General features: G+C 35.6%; 1 protein-coding gene across 2 annotated transcripts in view; it reads left to right on the plus strand.

Annotated features, from left to right (window-relative positions):
- GOLM2 (golgi membrane protein 2) overlaps positions 1 to 15,767 on the plus strand; it is an 86,899-nt gene that overhangs the window by 11,179 nt on the left and 59,953 nt on the right. For both annotated transcript variants that reach the window (XM_016145020.2, XM_036239114.1), the window contains exon 2: positions 13,089 to 13,143. In XM_016145020.2, the coding sequence (XP_016000506.1) occupies positions 13,089 to 13,143 (55 nt within the window). The remainder of the gene's footprint in view (positions 1 to 13,088; positions 13,144 to 15,767) is intronic.

Here is a 15,767-nt window from a genome sequence, read left to right on the forward strand (position 1 = left end):
AATGGAATCAACCAAACACAGTGTAATTCTTAACCTGGGTAATACTGGCCTCAGAGGGTATTTTGGGTAGTACTAATGACTGGGGAGTGTTCATGGCATTTCAGCATAGAGCCAGGAACCCTAGATGTCCTGTATCACAGAAGAGTCCCAGCATTAAGAACTCTCCTGCTCCAAATGCCAGTCACACCTTGATGGAGAAACTCTAGGTCATTTAAGGCACAGAAATGGGGAGAAATAGAATTAACAAGATTTTGTAATACATTTTAATGTGTAATAGGGAGTCAAAGATGAATCCCTTGATAGTGGTTCGTACAACCCAGCCGATGGTGGTGCTATGAAATAACAAGTAGGAAGTTGAAAATACACTTCTGAAACTCAGTAGAAAGGATGGTCTAATAACAGATTTAAGTCTGTTATGGTTGTTGAAGTCATAGGAATGGTCTGGGTTATAGAGTGATGTGATGAATATGTAAAACAGAGCCTTGGAGCATTTAAGGGTGTAGTAGAGGAGGAGGAGGTTTAAATGACTGAAAAAGAGTAGCCAGAGAGAGTAAGAAAAAGCCAGATACTGTGATGTCACATAGGCCAAGAGAAAAGAGTTTTGAGGAAGAGTCATCAGTGTTAATTGCTGTAATTATTTATTTATAATTGTCTTTCCATTACTAGATTGTGAGCCAGGCAGAGGTGTATGTTCTATTCATCTTCGTATTCCCCAGTTCTGGCATAACATTACTTAGTAAATGTTTAAGATTCTTGAGGGCAGAATCCATATCTTTTAACCTGCATGTGTTTTGAGTACCTGGTTTATACCCCATTAATAATTGTTGAGTTAATGACTATATCTGCACATTTATATTGGATCAATTTTTTTCATTTCTTCTATCTTATATTGTGAATTTCTTGACCATACAAATCTAATCTAAATTTTGTAAACACATATTTGGTACTATGCACTGTGGTGTGTGGACTCAGTAAATATTTGATGATTGATTAAGGAGTTTGTACTGGCTTAACCAAGGTATGCATAAATATGTGCTGGGGCTACTAAAGATATATTATTCACATATCTGATTACACTACTTTTCTGGAAGACATAATCAAAATATTCTGATGTAAAACCACTTATTATGAACTCATCTTTCTAGCATAAATAGAATATATCTTTTCTTTGAAACATATGATACTACATCTAGTTGGTATTTTCTTCATTTAGAAACAAAAAAATATTTTTTTCTGATTCAATTTAGCATTAAATGAAGAGAAGAAAACCTTGGGATTAGTTGATGGAATTATAATGAAAAAATTGAATTATATATTATTTATCATTAAGTTCTTATTTCATAAGCTGGAAACTATCTTGAAATTTTTCAGAAAGGGTAAAATGAAATAAGTCCTTTTACTGATATAGTGGTTTATGACTTTTCAAAACACATTATATGCATAAGTCATTTACTTGGGAAAGTTGAATATCTACTAGGTGCTAGGGATAGAAAGATTATAAGATTTAATACTTTTCCTCAAGAAATGGATCTAATGGGGAAATACACATAGAGCAGTGGTATCCCACTGTGGTTTTGATTTGTATTTCTGTAATGGCTAATGGTGTTGAATAACTTTTCATGTACTTCTTGGCCATTTTTTATCTTCTTTGGAGAAACGTTCATTCAAGTCCTTTGCCCATCTTTGAATTGGATTGTTTGTTTTGTTAAGTTGTAGGACTTCTTTATGTATTCTAGACATAAGCCCTAATTAGATATATGTTTTGAAAATATTTTCTCCCTTCTGTGGGTTGTCTTTCACTGTGTTGATAGTGTTCTTTGGTGCTCAAAAGTTTTTAATTTTGATGAAGTTCAATTTCATCTTTTTTTTGTCGTTGCTCATTCTTTCAATATATTTTAAGAATCCGTTACCAATTTAATAAAATTTGTATTTTGAAAAGATAATTGTGAGTGTAGTGTGGAGGATAATTGTAGAGAAAAAAATTGAGATCAAGATCAATTAGGAAATATGTTACTGCAGAAGTTTAAGCAAAAACTTTGGGCCTAAATTTAAAATAATGGCAGCAAGAAAAGAGAATAAGGCCGGTTAATTTGATATTTATAACTAAACTGTAAGGTAGATAGGGCTTGCAGTTCCCACTTTATGGATGAAAAGCTTTTAAAAGTGATTTGCTTCTAGTATCTAGTACCTGATGTTGGAAATGAAACATAGGTCTTCTGATTTCTAATCCAGTAGTTTTTCCACTATACCATGGTTACTTTCTCAGATGGAGAATTATTAACAGTGGAAACCAAAGATAAGTTTTGGAACTGGTCATATTTAACATTTTTAAGGAATGATTTAGAAAAAGTTCACAGTGTATGTACATATGGCACTGTTCTTTCTTTTAATTGTATACAGCCCATCTCATTTATTTGACTTTCTTGTACATGTTAAGTAAGAACTTAGAGAAAACATTAATTAAAATATAAGTAAAATGTTCGCTTGTGAAAATGAGACTATCGTATTTTGATATCATTCTAGTTCTCGGTAGAATCCTTTATTCCCTGGAGTAGATGTGGATTCTGCTTCAAAATGTGGACTCCACTTTGTTTGGAAACCACCACTGGGCTCCATTGTTGAAGGTACTAACATATGGCACTCTTGAAGGGAGTAAAACACAGAAAGATCATTAATCACTGGAGAAAATAATTGAAGAGTCAGTGGAAGCATTTAGGAGAAAATAATCCAAAATGTAATTATAGGATAATTAGCTCTGAGATAATAAAAAAAAAAGAATTGAGAATGAAGTAATACATAGGAAAATTCTGTGAAATTCCCAATGTATCATTTTAGCCAAAAAGACTAAATATGGGGGACTGCCATGCTAGGTACCCCTCCTCTAAACACTATTTGAGAAACATTTCTCAAATGTTATGGTTCCTGGTATGCCTCCAATGAGAGTTTTATTTGCATTAACCGCACAGTGTCCATATTTTCCAAATAGAATATTGAGACATGATGCCTGAAAAAGAATTAAAAAAAAAAACAGTAGTAAAAAAACCACATAACATCTTAACCATTTTTAATTGTATAGTAATGGTAGCTGTATGTATAGTGTTGTGCAACAGATCTCTATAATTTTTTCATCTTGCAAAACTGAAACAGTATATGCATTGAACAAAACTCATTTTTCTCCTCTTTCCAGCCCCTGGCTGAAAAGAATTTATTTTTTTATTTGAGAAAAAATTTTAATATAGAAAATTTTATAGTGGCATAAAATAATTACACATATAAGCATCCTCTTCATCTATGGCCATGCTACCCTGAACAAGCCTGATCCCGTCTGATTCTGGAAGCTTAGCATGGTCGGGCCTAGTTAGTACTTGGATGGAAGGTCACTTAGGAAGACCAGATGCTGTAGGCATAAAAAATAAAAAATAAAAAAATAAAGAATCCCCTTCATTAACCAGAACAAAATTATAGTAAATTGGAACCTTTATAAAATCTAGGACATATGCTTACTCTAGGTGCTGAGAACTGAAGTGAGCCTTCCGGTATAGTTACTCCTGGGAAAATTAATATCAGAAGACATATTCATTACTTTCAAATAAAAAAATCAAGTTTTTTATTTGGAAGTAATGAGTATGATCAGCTGAGGTAACTTTCACAAAAAGTGAGCCGAAACCCTATTTCGGCCTTCTGCTTAGAAGAGGATTATTGTTGAAAGTAAATTCTTCCGGTAGTCTATGCTGGGAACAACTTAAACACATTCCCTTAAATACACTCTAATCAGGCATTTGCCCCCACCACACCACCATGTGTCCTTTTCAAGGTACCAAATCCAGTTGTCAGTAGTCATCATTTTACTTCACCTATGAGCAGCATTTGACACAGTTGATTACTCCCTCCTCCTTGAAACGTGTTATTCATTTTGGCTTTCAGGAAGTGTAGCTTTCCTTCTACCTCTCTAGCCTTTCCTTCTTATTCTCCTTTTCTGATTCCTCCTCAAGTGGGATGCCCCAAGGCTTAGTCCTTGGACCTCTTCTTTATTTACACTCACTCCCTTGGAGAGCCCATCTTGCCATCTCTTTAAATACTGTCTATACACTGATGATTTCCAAACCTTTATCTCTTGCCCAGACTGTTTCCTTGAATTCCAGGCTCGATATCCAACTTCCTATTCAGCATGGCAAATATGGTTTTGGACTTAACCTGTCCAGAGCCAAACCCCCTGATCTTTCTCCCAGCCCCAAACTTCTACTCACACAGTCTTCTCCAACTCAGTTATTGGCTTCTCTTTCCTTTCAATTGCTCAGGCCAGAAACTAGAGTCATTTTTGACTCTTTATTTCTCACCCCCATATCCAATTTATCAGCAAGTCTTGTTGGTTCAGCTTCAAAATATTTCCAGAATCCCAACTCCCTACTTCCGTCCTGATCTAAATTACTATCATCACTTTCCTAGGTTGTCGATGATAGCTTAATTGGCCTTCTTTCTTCTGTCCTTGCTCCCACTTCAATCTATTTTCAAAATAGCATTGTGTTAAAATGTCAAATAGACCATATTCCTTATCTGTCCAAGATGCTCCCGTGGCTTCCATCTCAATTGCAGAAAAAAAACCCAAGTCTTTAACAATGACCCAGAGGTCTTATAATCTGCTTCCCTCATAGTTCTCTGACCTTATCTCTTACTACCCTTCTTGCTGTGTCCTTCATTTACGCCACACTGGCCTCTTTGACGTTCCTTGAAATGTCAGTCATTCTCCTGAGATAGGGGTTTTGCACTGACTGTACCCTCTGCCTAGGACACTCTTCCCCCAGATAGCTGCATGGTAAATCTCACTCTTACAAGTCTTTGTTCAAATGACACCTTTTCGTTGAGGCTTTCTCCCTCTTCTTCATCTCTAATGTATTTTCTTTACAGCACTTATCATGATGTTTATAATATACTGTATGACTTGTTTATTTTGTGCCCTCTCTCCCTACAGGAGAGCAGGGATTTGTGTGTGTGTGTGTGTGTGTGTGTGTGTGTGTGTGTGTGTGATTTGCTATATCCCCAGTACTTAGAACAATGACTTGTACCATATAGTTACTCAAAGATATGCTGAATAAATTAGGAAGAAATTAAAGGCACCCTTATAACTTAAAACAGAATGTAGCAACAGTGGTGGTAGTCTTGGCAGGAGGTAGCTGGGACATGACAATTAGAGGGGACCTAGAAGTGGAAGGTATGATTAGAGCCTGGTAGCATAAAAGATTAGGAGCATGTTGGAAGGGTGGGGAACAGTGAATGTAATGAAATTTATATCTATAAAAATTAATATAACTACTGTGGAATCTATTTAAGTTTGGGTTCTGAATTTAAAGGAGGCAATGTAATTTGTATTAATAAAAAGGAAAGAGAAAAATAGTCTGTTTGCAGGTGATAACATGGACATAGGAAAGAGTAGTTATAACTACCTAGATTATGCCAAGGAGAGTATTTCTAATAACTGGATAGAGAAAGTGGTACCACCTTATGGAAGGCATTTAAGTATTTGGTAGATGAGTTTTAGATTCTACACTGTGGGCGATAATATTCTATCATTGGATCTTAACTAGAAGAAATATTTGACTGGAAAACAACTTTTTGCAAAGATGTTTCTCACTACTCTTTGGAAATAGATAAAAGTGGTCAAAGACTAGTGAGAGATTAGATTTATTTATTTATTTATTCAGTAATAATGTTGAGTGTCTGCAATGTGCCAGGGGATTACATGGGTGAACAAACAAATAAGATCTCTGCTCTTATGGAGCTTATATATTAGTTCATGTAGATCAAGGTGGTTGTCATAAACATAGAAAGAGTTAAAGGTCAGTGAGATATGAGAGAAATTGAAAAAGAAGAATTGGCAGGGCTTGGTGATGACTTGTATGGAGTGTGAACACATGCAGCTGTAGGCACTAGTGGGTTGGTAAATAAGGATGAGAAGAGGCAGGGGAATCAAAAGGTTGATGATGACACTGAAGATAATGAGAAGGTTGAGAAGGGCTGCTAATTTGTAGAGAATCTATTTTGTTTTGTTTTTGTTTTTTTTAACATTTCAAGTTTCAAGGATTAGTAAGAGGTGCAACCGGAAATGCCTTATGGGCTGGATATGGCAGTTGGGAAAGAGACTCTTGCTCTCATGCTTTCCAGGTCTGTCTTGCTTTCCTTACCCACCTTTCATTTTCTCTTTCCTTTCAAAAGCACACCATCTGCACCCTCTTATATGGCTTTAGAATTTATTACTCACTCAGCATATCCTTGTGAGTTGACTGGAGGCACTGCTCTGTAACTTCCTATTTCTAGGACCCAGGCTGACTGAGGAGCCACCATCTGTCCCGGCCCGCGGGACAGTCAACAGGGACCCTAAGACAGAACGGGGAGGGGAGGGAGACAAGATGATGCAAAGAATGGAGACAAGACAGGCTTTCTGATCAAGTCTCGTTTATTAAGGCTCGCTGCAGGCTTATATAGGGCGTGATTGGGTGATGTTGCATTAGCAGGGCTGATTGGCCAGAGGCATTCAGGATATACTGTGTAACACAAAGGGGCCGGGCGAAAAGACCCGCGAAGAGTTCCTTCGGCGGGAAGCGAGGCAGATACATCCAGGAGGCTTACGTGGCCTTGGCGGGAAGCCCTGCTGAGCAGCCATTTTCTGCCTGGCAGCCATCTTAGTCAAAACAGCCCCCGACAACCATCTGAAACACTGGTTGTCGTGGTAGAATGAGAGAGTGACAAATTGTGCTCCCCATAATTGCTTATGCCTGGAAGCGATTCATATCATTTTGCTCACATTTCATTGCCCAACTTCAAAGGAATGGGGAAGGGCAAGCCTACAAGTAGCTGCGGTGAAAACTAGTAATATTTGCCAACAGTAATGACTACCAAAGGCCTTGATTCTTAACTCATTCTAACATAAACCTGACATAGAACTTCAAATCCTTGAAATTTAAAGTTTGTGAATTTCAAACTTGCATACTTGTAGGAGAATGTATCAAAAAAGATGAACAAACTGTAGTTTTTCAACTTCATCTGGACCACTGATTCTTTCCCTATTTCCTTCCAGCAGACTTGTTCATTCTTTACTTCCCTCCCTATTGGGCTAAGATTGCATGATCTGTTGTTTCAGTTTAATTTCTTGCCATTATTCTCTTTTACACACATATGCAAGCACAGGTAGAGAAGATTATATAATCAGACTAGTACTCGTAGATCAACTACCCCCACTGGGTTTTCAACAGCACCTTATAAATTACATTTCTCTAGTCAATAAACCCATTTCAACAACTTTCAAATTTCTACCCTCCTCAGACTTCCCCCTCTCCCATCACCCCTATTTAAATTCCTCTTCTTCAAACCCAAGAAGTAATCAGTCTCCTGCCTGACAAAGCATTAGACAGGAACTGATAAAACTTTCCCTGCCAAATCTGCAGACATACCTACATTTCTACTCATGTCTTTCCTTCTTATTAGAATTTTTAAAATGTTAATCCTTTGTCCAGGACCAGCCTCTCCACCTGTTCTCTGTAGTCTCTTCTACTTTTTCAAAGATCTTGTACTGTTATTAATTCAGCCTCCGTCTTATATTCAATTTCTATCGACAGTTACTCCTCAGCACTTAAAAAATACTTGAGACTTTCTTCCCCTTCCCAGTCAAATTTCCTGAAAAGAGGACTTTATTCACATCTGCATTTTCTCTTCCTACTCCTAATATCTCAGCATCTTTTTACCCAGCACTTTGTGTTCCTGGTTACCATGACACCAGACTTTACTGTTTTTCTTTTCAGTTTTTCTTAGTCTACTTTGCTGACTTAAAACCTTTATTCATCATTAAGTATTGTAGTTCATAGTTTTCCTGTCTGAGATCCTCATCTCTTCTTTTTCTATTCTCGTCCTAAGTGATCATATTCACTCAGAAAACTTCAGTTATGCTGATGACTCCAAAATGTATATCCTTTACCTAGACCTCTTTCTGTGTCTTGAATATTGCTGTATTTCTAGGCCTTCTACTGTGTCTTTCACTTAGGTGTTCAGTAAATGTTTTCCTTGTGACTGGCTGACAGAATGAATGAATGAATAAACAAACTTTGTGGTGATTCTTTGTGATTCTTCTTAACAGATCAAGACCAAATACTCTGGGTCCACAGGCCTAGCAAATAGTAGGTACTCAGTAAATGCTTTATAAATGATTGAATGAATAAAAATGAATGAGTGAATAAAAAAAATGTTTGTGGTGATTCATTATAGTCAACCAACACTGAAGATTTTAATTATTCTCTTTAAAAATGTAACTGGGTATAGCTTAAACTAAAATTTGCTTCAAAAGAGCCTACTTCTTTAACAGATCAACTAAAAGATGCGGGTGTATTTGGAATGTTGACTGAATAATATGTGTGCAATGTAGTAAGAAAACAAGGTTAATTACCTGCATAATCTAGTGTATGTACAGTGGTCATGAGCATAGACTCCAGTCTGGGACTGCTTGGGAGAGTATCCAGAATCTACTGTAGGCATTTGATAGAAGGTACAGTTTCCTCATGTGAAAGATGGAGAGCCTTCCTCATAGGGTAGTTGTGAGGATTAAATGTAATAACACTTGTAAAGCACTTGGTATGAGACTGGCACAGAATAAGCACTTAATATCCATTAGTTATTATTAATGGCATTCTATTTTGATCCAGCTGGTATAGGTGCCAGGCAAAGACATACTATAGATGAGTAATTGCTAAACCTGGTTGCTTATCAGAATCACTTGTGCTTTTTAAAAAAGAATTCCATTCCTAAGACTATCCCCAGACTACTGAATCACACTGGAGTGTGGTAGGGGAGGCAAGAATTTGTATTTCTTAAAGCTCCCCAGGTGATTCTGAGCATCAGCCAGGTTTGGCAGTTATATTACAGAAGATAAAATTGCCTCTAGAAATCATCTGAGCATGAGATATAATCAGGAAAATGTTTCTAGTGTGGAGAAAAAGCCAGAAATGACATCTGTAAAAAGCCAATTGTATATAACCTTTGGGATCAGTGGTCATTGTTGTGCTGATTGCCTAAGAACAGATCATAATGAAAGTGAAGCATGCACATTTGAGCCATTTTCAAGGTCCCTGAATGAAAAGAGAAGCAGTGCAACTGAGCTGGTAACAGCTGCCATGATTAATTCAGAGTAGCCATGTGGGATGAGTAAAGCATCAAGAGCTTCAGAAAGAAGTGGTAGAAATATAAAGGTTAAGTTTTAGGTATTGGAGGAAGAAAGATTAGAGGAAAATAGATGAAGTAGCTGGGGATGAGCAAGAAGTGCTATAAGAAAATATTAGGAGAAGATCATTTTTACTGAAGAAAAGAGATAAACATACGCCTCAGAAGAGAGAGAAAAAAGAAGAGATCTCAGGAAGGATAGTAAACACATTTTAAGAGATTAACATGGAAAAGGCCAAAGAGAACGTGGATAATCAACCTATTATAGATGGACTCCAAATCTCAAAGAAACAAGTGTTACAGAAAGGGAGAGGTAAAGTCAAGTCTGAGGCAATGAAGTTGATAACAAGGGGAAGTAAAAGAGGGAATTCATGAGAAGTCTTGAAGGATAAGTAGAATTATAGAAATACGAAGAAGCTACAACTTAAGGTAGGAGAGTGTGGAACATAAAGATCTAGGGAGTCATTAAGCAAACATTAATTGAGTGTCTGTTGGCATCAGGCAGTGTGCCCCGTTATGGACACACAGAGATGAGTGAAAGACAGTTTTTGTTCTCATTTCTGGTAAACATTGGGAGTAGAAAAGAAACAAGGCAATGGTCTTATTGGAAATAAGACTGCATGAGATAAAAGAATGTTCTGTTTTTGAAAGGACTAAATATGAGGCTCTTCCCAGGTGACTCTGGGGCCAGTCAATGCATTTTGAGCATTGTAGGATTTTTGAAGTCTATATTAGAATCTAGGTTGGAGTCTATCTGACCATAGGTGTAAATTAGGCAAGGGGATAGGGCTCTTTCTGAATGTATATGTCTGTCTGTCTATCTCTCCATCCATCTCTTCGTTTGTCCATCTGTTCATCTGTCTGTCCGTCCATACCTGTCACTCATCACCAAAGAAATATGAAAGATAAAATAAAACTTATTTGGTATCTTTCTTGCATATTTTAAGTAAAGATATTTTGGGAAAAGTCTGAAACTAACTGAAAAGGGACTTATAAAGCCAGCGAATGAGAATTCCTTGATAAAACAAGGATTAAATAATGCTTCTTAGATTTTATGTACTGTTATCTGTCTAGAATATACTTAAAAATATATATATATTCCTCTAGCATTGCCAGTTCAGCAGAGAGTATGTGTGGCAAAGCGAATTATCTTTTTTTATAATAATGCAGTAGTAAGAACTCTAATTTTTAAACGTCTGGGAAGTTTTGGCAGAGTCATTTAGAAGATAAACAAATTCCTGTTAGAACACAAGGAAATTAAAGCTATGAGGAGGAATAAGCAGAAGGGGAGCCAAGCTTCCTTTTGGAGGTGACAAGATGGTGAAAGTATTAAAAGAAATGAAGGTTCTCATAGGAGGGTTTAAAGCCAAAGAAGGTAAAGAACTAAAGACACCCATCTATATGCAGGCATGATTAATGGAAAGAAAGAAAACACAAACTTGAATTGAAGATAAAGTTAAACATCAGAAACCAAATGGAAAAAGTCTTTATAAGCAGATTCAAGGTGGTAGAAAATGTAAGATTAAAGCCAAAAGTAAGTTATTGCTTTATATACAAGTGAGTGTCATGGTAAGTAAAAATATATTTAGTTTTGCTTAAAAGGGCAATATCATATGTTAGAATTCTTTATCAAATCATTTTAGTTAGGAGCTAGATAAGAATTTTGGGGGTGGGGTGTCTATGTAGAGAGAAAAGAGATTGGATGCTTGTAATTACTGCAGTGTCAAAAAGATGAACAGATAATTTAGTAGCAGATATCTAAATTCCAAAAGTGAGCAACATAAAATTACTGTATAGGAGAGAGAACTTCTGGGTTTAATGATCTGCCCCCTGGCTTCTGTGACATCCTTGAGCAAATCCTTGGCACCTTTCTTCAAAGGCATGTATGGAAGGTGAGATAGCTAGCACAATGAAACTACTGTGAATAGGAACTGAAAGAACTAGTGCCTGCTGATAATACTGAATGCTGAATATAAGATTTTTCTGAGTATCCTGCTGGAAAGATTGACAGGGCAATAGAGAACACGAGATATGAAGGGAACAATATGCTATAAGGGGGTCTGAGAAGCTTACTGAAAAATCCTTACATGGTAAAAGAATGAGGGGAAATAAATTCATTATGTTTGGGTTAAGAAAAGGCTTTTTAGATATGCTATGGTTTTCTTAATAATACCATGTAAAATATATTGTTCCAGAGCAGCTTTTGAAGTGCGAGGACTTCATACATGAGCCATGGAGATCAGCGTCTCCATTCTCAGTAAAGAAAATTGAAGAGAAAATTAAAACGATAAGAATAAAGCAGTACTGCCCATATAACTCTTTACTATTTTTGTAGTCTGTAGATTGAATTTCTTCTCCTCCATTAATATATTTTTAAAGTGTATAGGGATATAAAAGAGACAGTCCAGGGAAGTTGAGGTCACTCATAGCCTACTATTCAAGAATAGCATCTATCTAGTGATTTCAAAAGCAAATTTAAAATAAAGAGTACAAAGAAGCTGGAATAGCACCATAAAAATGGGTAAAAAAAAAAACAAACAAAAACGCACACTTGTTGAAAACAACAGTAAAGGTTGTTTTTTGGAGGGGCAAATAAAAAAAAATGGATCAAAAAGAAAGGAAACAAGTTAATTAGAAATTATTAGAGACCAGTTCTTCTGATCAACTGCTCACTTAGCTGTTGCTGTTAGTTTTTCTGCTGCTCGTGCAGCTTTGCATCAGTGCTCTCATTCCCGCGGTTTTAATTGCCATTTGTAGGCTAATGACTCTGACTCTCAAATTAATGCCTGAGCTCCAGATCCACTTCCAACTGCCTCCTGAAGACGCTTTTTGGGTTTGGCACAAGTGCCTCAAATTCAGCAGATCTCAATCTGTAAAAGTCATCTCCCCACTTCTTCCTCCTACCCTCAGTCTGTTTCTCCTGTGTGTTTCTTTGTTATGGGGTATTGCAAACTTATTCATCTCTTCCCCTTACTTTAGAAATGTAAACATCATCATTGATGTTTCGTCTTTTACCCCAATCAATCAGCAAGCTTTTTCCTTCTTCCCTTTTAATAGCTCTCACATATATTTATCTTTTTGTTGTAAATCTAATATATTTAGATAAGGGTTGACAAACTTTTTCTATAAAGGGCCAGACAGTAAATACTTTTGCAGGCGATAGGGTCTTTGTCACAATCAATGTAGGTCCAAAGCAGCCATGGACACTATGTAAATGAATGGGTGTGGCTGTTTCCCATCAGACTTTATTTATAGACACTAAAGTTTGAATTTTATATAATTCATGAAATACTATTTCGATACCACCAAACATTTAAAAATGTAAAAATCATCCTTAGCTTGTCATCCCTACAAAAAGAGGGAGCAGGCCAAGTTTGACTCACAGGCTGAAGTCTGCCCACCACTGGCTTAGACCAATATTTTCTTTCCTCTAAAATAGAACGTAGTTTCCTACTCTCCTAGAGTACAGTGACCACAACAATGAGTCCTATGTATCATCTATGTATTGTCATTCTACAGAAGCTTGATAAATATTAATTACTTTTGATTTTACATTAATTGATTCAAGAAATTTTTTAAAAATATTCAGTTAGTAAGAGATCTCTTCTGGTAAAATTTTGAAAACATGTACCATTAAGCAATATTCAACTCAAACTTGAAAATTTTTGAAAGTTGTACTATATCTTAAATACAATGAATATTCTTGTGCAAATTTAAAATGAATATTACAAAATCAATTTATCTTTAATTCTTTTTGGAAAGAGGTAGTGTATAGATAATAAGGATTTTTCTTTTGCATTTATGATCTAGCTCAAAGTGAATATGAGAAAAAAGTAAATATGAGGAAAACTATTCTTTAGTAAAATGAAAACTTAATTTTTTTTCAGGTTAAACTACAGAGCAACATATCATATCAGATGGCAGATATACATCATTTAAAGGGTAAGAAACTTAATTATACATCAAAGATAAACCAAAGTACCTAAAATGTCTAAAATTCTCAAGAATTAAGAAATGGCAAGACAGCTAAATGAAATAAAATTTTTGAACAAAGCTCCTTGATGGCAAACATTTATCCTTTTGTTTTAAGATATAACAAAAAAAAATTTTTAACATTGCTTTATGTTTAATAAATGCAAGTTAATATTTGAGGACCTGCATTTTAATCTTGTTCCTTAGACAGAGTTCATGCAATGAAATGTTGTTGAAAGAATCTTCAAAGAAAATTGAGCTGTAGATTCAGAGGCTATTAAACTTATAGGGAAAAGGACTGGGTTCCTCTGTACTTGTGTCCAATCTGCTAATAATCCATCCAGGTCTGGGTATGTTTTGGATAGATCTTCCAAGCTTAATGTTTTAGATACCCTGGAAACAAAGGAACCTGGGGAGATATACATATTTTTTGTTTAGATGAAGTATAGGAGATGACTAAAGCTTTTATGGGAAATAATAGGTGAGGAGAACAAGCTCTATGCTTTGTTTACATTACCTTATACCATCACTGACCTTGAGAGTTTGAGGTCTGGGTAACCACCCTTCTCTCTCATACCCTTTGATTCCAACACATGTGTTTTAGAACTTTGCATGCAGTAACTCAATTTTTATATGTGGGTAATACATGCTCTCTAATTTCATAAATATATCTTTTTCTATAACCATTTTGAACCTCTTTAAATAGAATTAGATAATATATTTTTATCATCCCTTTTGGAGGAGCCAGCTTAGTAATTTATTGAAGTTTTGCTCTTACCTAGCAAAACCATTTGGAAGTATTATTTGTGTGTTGTAACCCCAAAATAGGAATTATTAATTTTTTACCATCTGTGATTTAGGGCAGCTTTGACTTTCTATTAGAAATTTGTTTCCTGGGTAGCCACATTGTTTTTTATTGCATTTGTGTCCGTGTTTAGCTCTTTTTGACTCACAGGAGTGCATGAGGATGACATGAAAGAGCCCACACTGTCAGTGCTGCTTCTAGCTTGCGCTTTTTACACATGATTCTACTTGTCATCAGAGTATGTTTCTTATTAAATTATAGATCAGTTGAATAAGGAGTCTTGTGGCTTCTGCTGGTATATGTTGTAAAAAATGACAGCCTGTGTTACTGAGTAAAAATCTTTATTGTACCATATGCATTGAAGTTTTATCTTGAGATATTTTGAAATTTTATGTACTATTCAGCAGAGAAAAAGGCTTTGTTTGAACTCATAACTGTACAACTTTTGCTTTTAGTACAGTTTTAAGATCGAATTTCATTAATGTGACTTTTGCACCTTGGGAAATATTTTTCCTGAAACAAACATCTTGACAAGTCAACAATAAAATCTAGATTTAACTATCTTCATCAAAATTAATACTGCATGTAATAGAATTAATTCACACTGAGACCTTGAAAAAAAAACACCTTACGGTAGTTAATACATTCTTAGAAATAGAAGAAATGAGAGTTGGTTTTCAGTTCCTGAGATAATAACATTCTAGTATACAGTAATTTACTTTGAAAAGCTCACCTTATTTTTATGCCTATAAAAATAAGAAAATTTGAAGTCAAAATTTCCTAGAAGTAAATATTTTGCTTTAAAAGTTGGTCCTAGACAAAGCCTTTCTTAACTTTATACTTCTGTAACATACCCTGGTATTACTGTCAGAGATAGAGCATCCTGCATAATCAATCATGGACCTGATCTCAGTTGAAGTTACTCTGAGAATCCTACTGTGGTGATTTGGAGCAGCCACACTAGACAGAATAATTTTGGGTTCAAAATAAAGAAAACACATGGCAATCAGTTAAAAGTAAAATTGTGGCATAGAAAAATTTTATCTTTAGTTTTGCTTTCTGTTCTGTTTACTTTTCGTCTTTCAAGTCTTTGTTTTGACCCACTCTGGGCACCAATTAGCTCCTTGCTTTATATTCTTTTCCCTGTATTGAAACAAAATAATCTGAAATTTTACATGGACTGGAACGAACTCATAATGATGTTTTATTTTTCTTTGTCAATTGTATTTCAAGCCTTTTATCTCCATTTAGAAATGAAAACTTTGTTTCCCGATAAAGGATTTTCAAATACTGTTAGTGAGAAACTTTGTGGAGAGGCAGAGAAGCCATCCTAAATTTTGAAATCATACTAAGCCTCAGGTTCATTCTGAAGGTGAATTTAGCTTACTTCATTTATTTTACTGTGTAGGAAAAAGAAGCCTAAACGAGTCCTAAAGATTACCAATTGAGGTCCATTCCCTAAGAGCTGCTAGATAGTGCTGATTTTTTCTTTTTTTTATTGTAGTAACTTTTCAGTTCTAGAATCTTTCCTGCCTGAGCATAGGTTCACTGTACTGGCTAACTCCGTAAGCTACAAGGCCTATTTATCATTGCCTCCTGCTGAGATCTCATTGTCTCTATAGAATCAACATCCATAGCTAACGCTGATTTCTGCTACTTCTAGCCCTTTGTATTTTAGGAGAATGGGCCAGGGATCAGATAACAAGCTAAATGTGATATTCAGATTTGTTACTTGTATCTGAAGTAGGGAGATCAACCATGTTTACATATTGGAAAATTAATAGAGTAA

This window comes from Rousettus aegyptiacus, unplaced genomic scaffold, assembly GCF_014176215.1.
Source record: "Rousettus aegyptiacus isolate mRouAeg1 unplaced genomic scaffold, mRouAeg1.p scaffold_m13_p_3, whole genome shotgun sequence".
Taxonomy (NCBI): domain Eukaryota; kingdom Metazoa; phylum Chordata; class Mammalia; order Chiroptera; family Pteropodidae; genus Rousettus; species Rousettus aegyptiacus.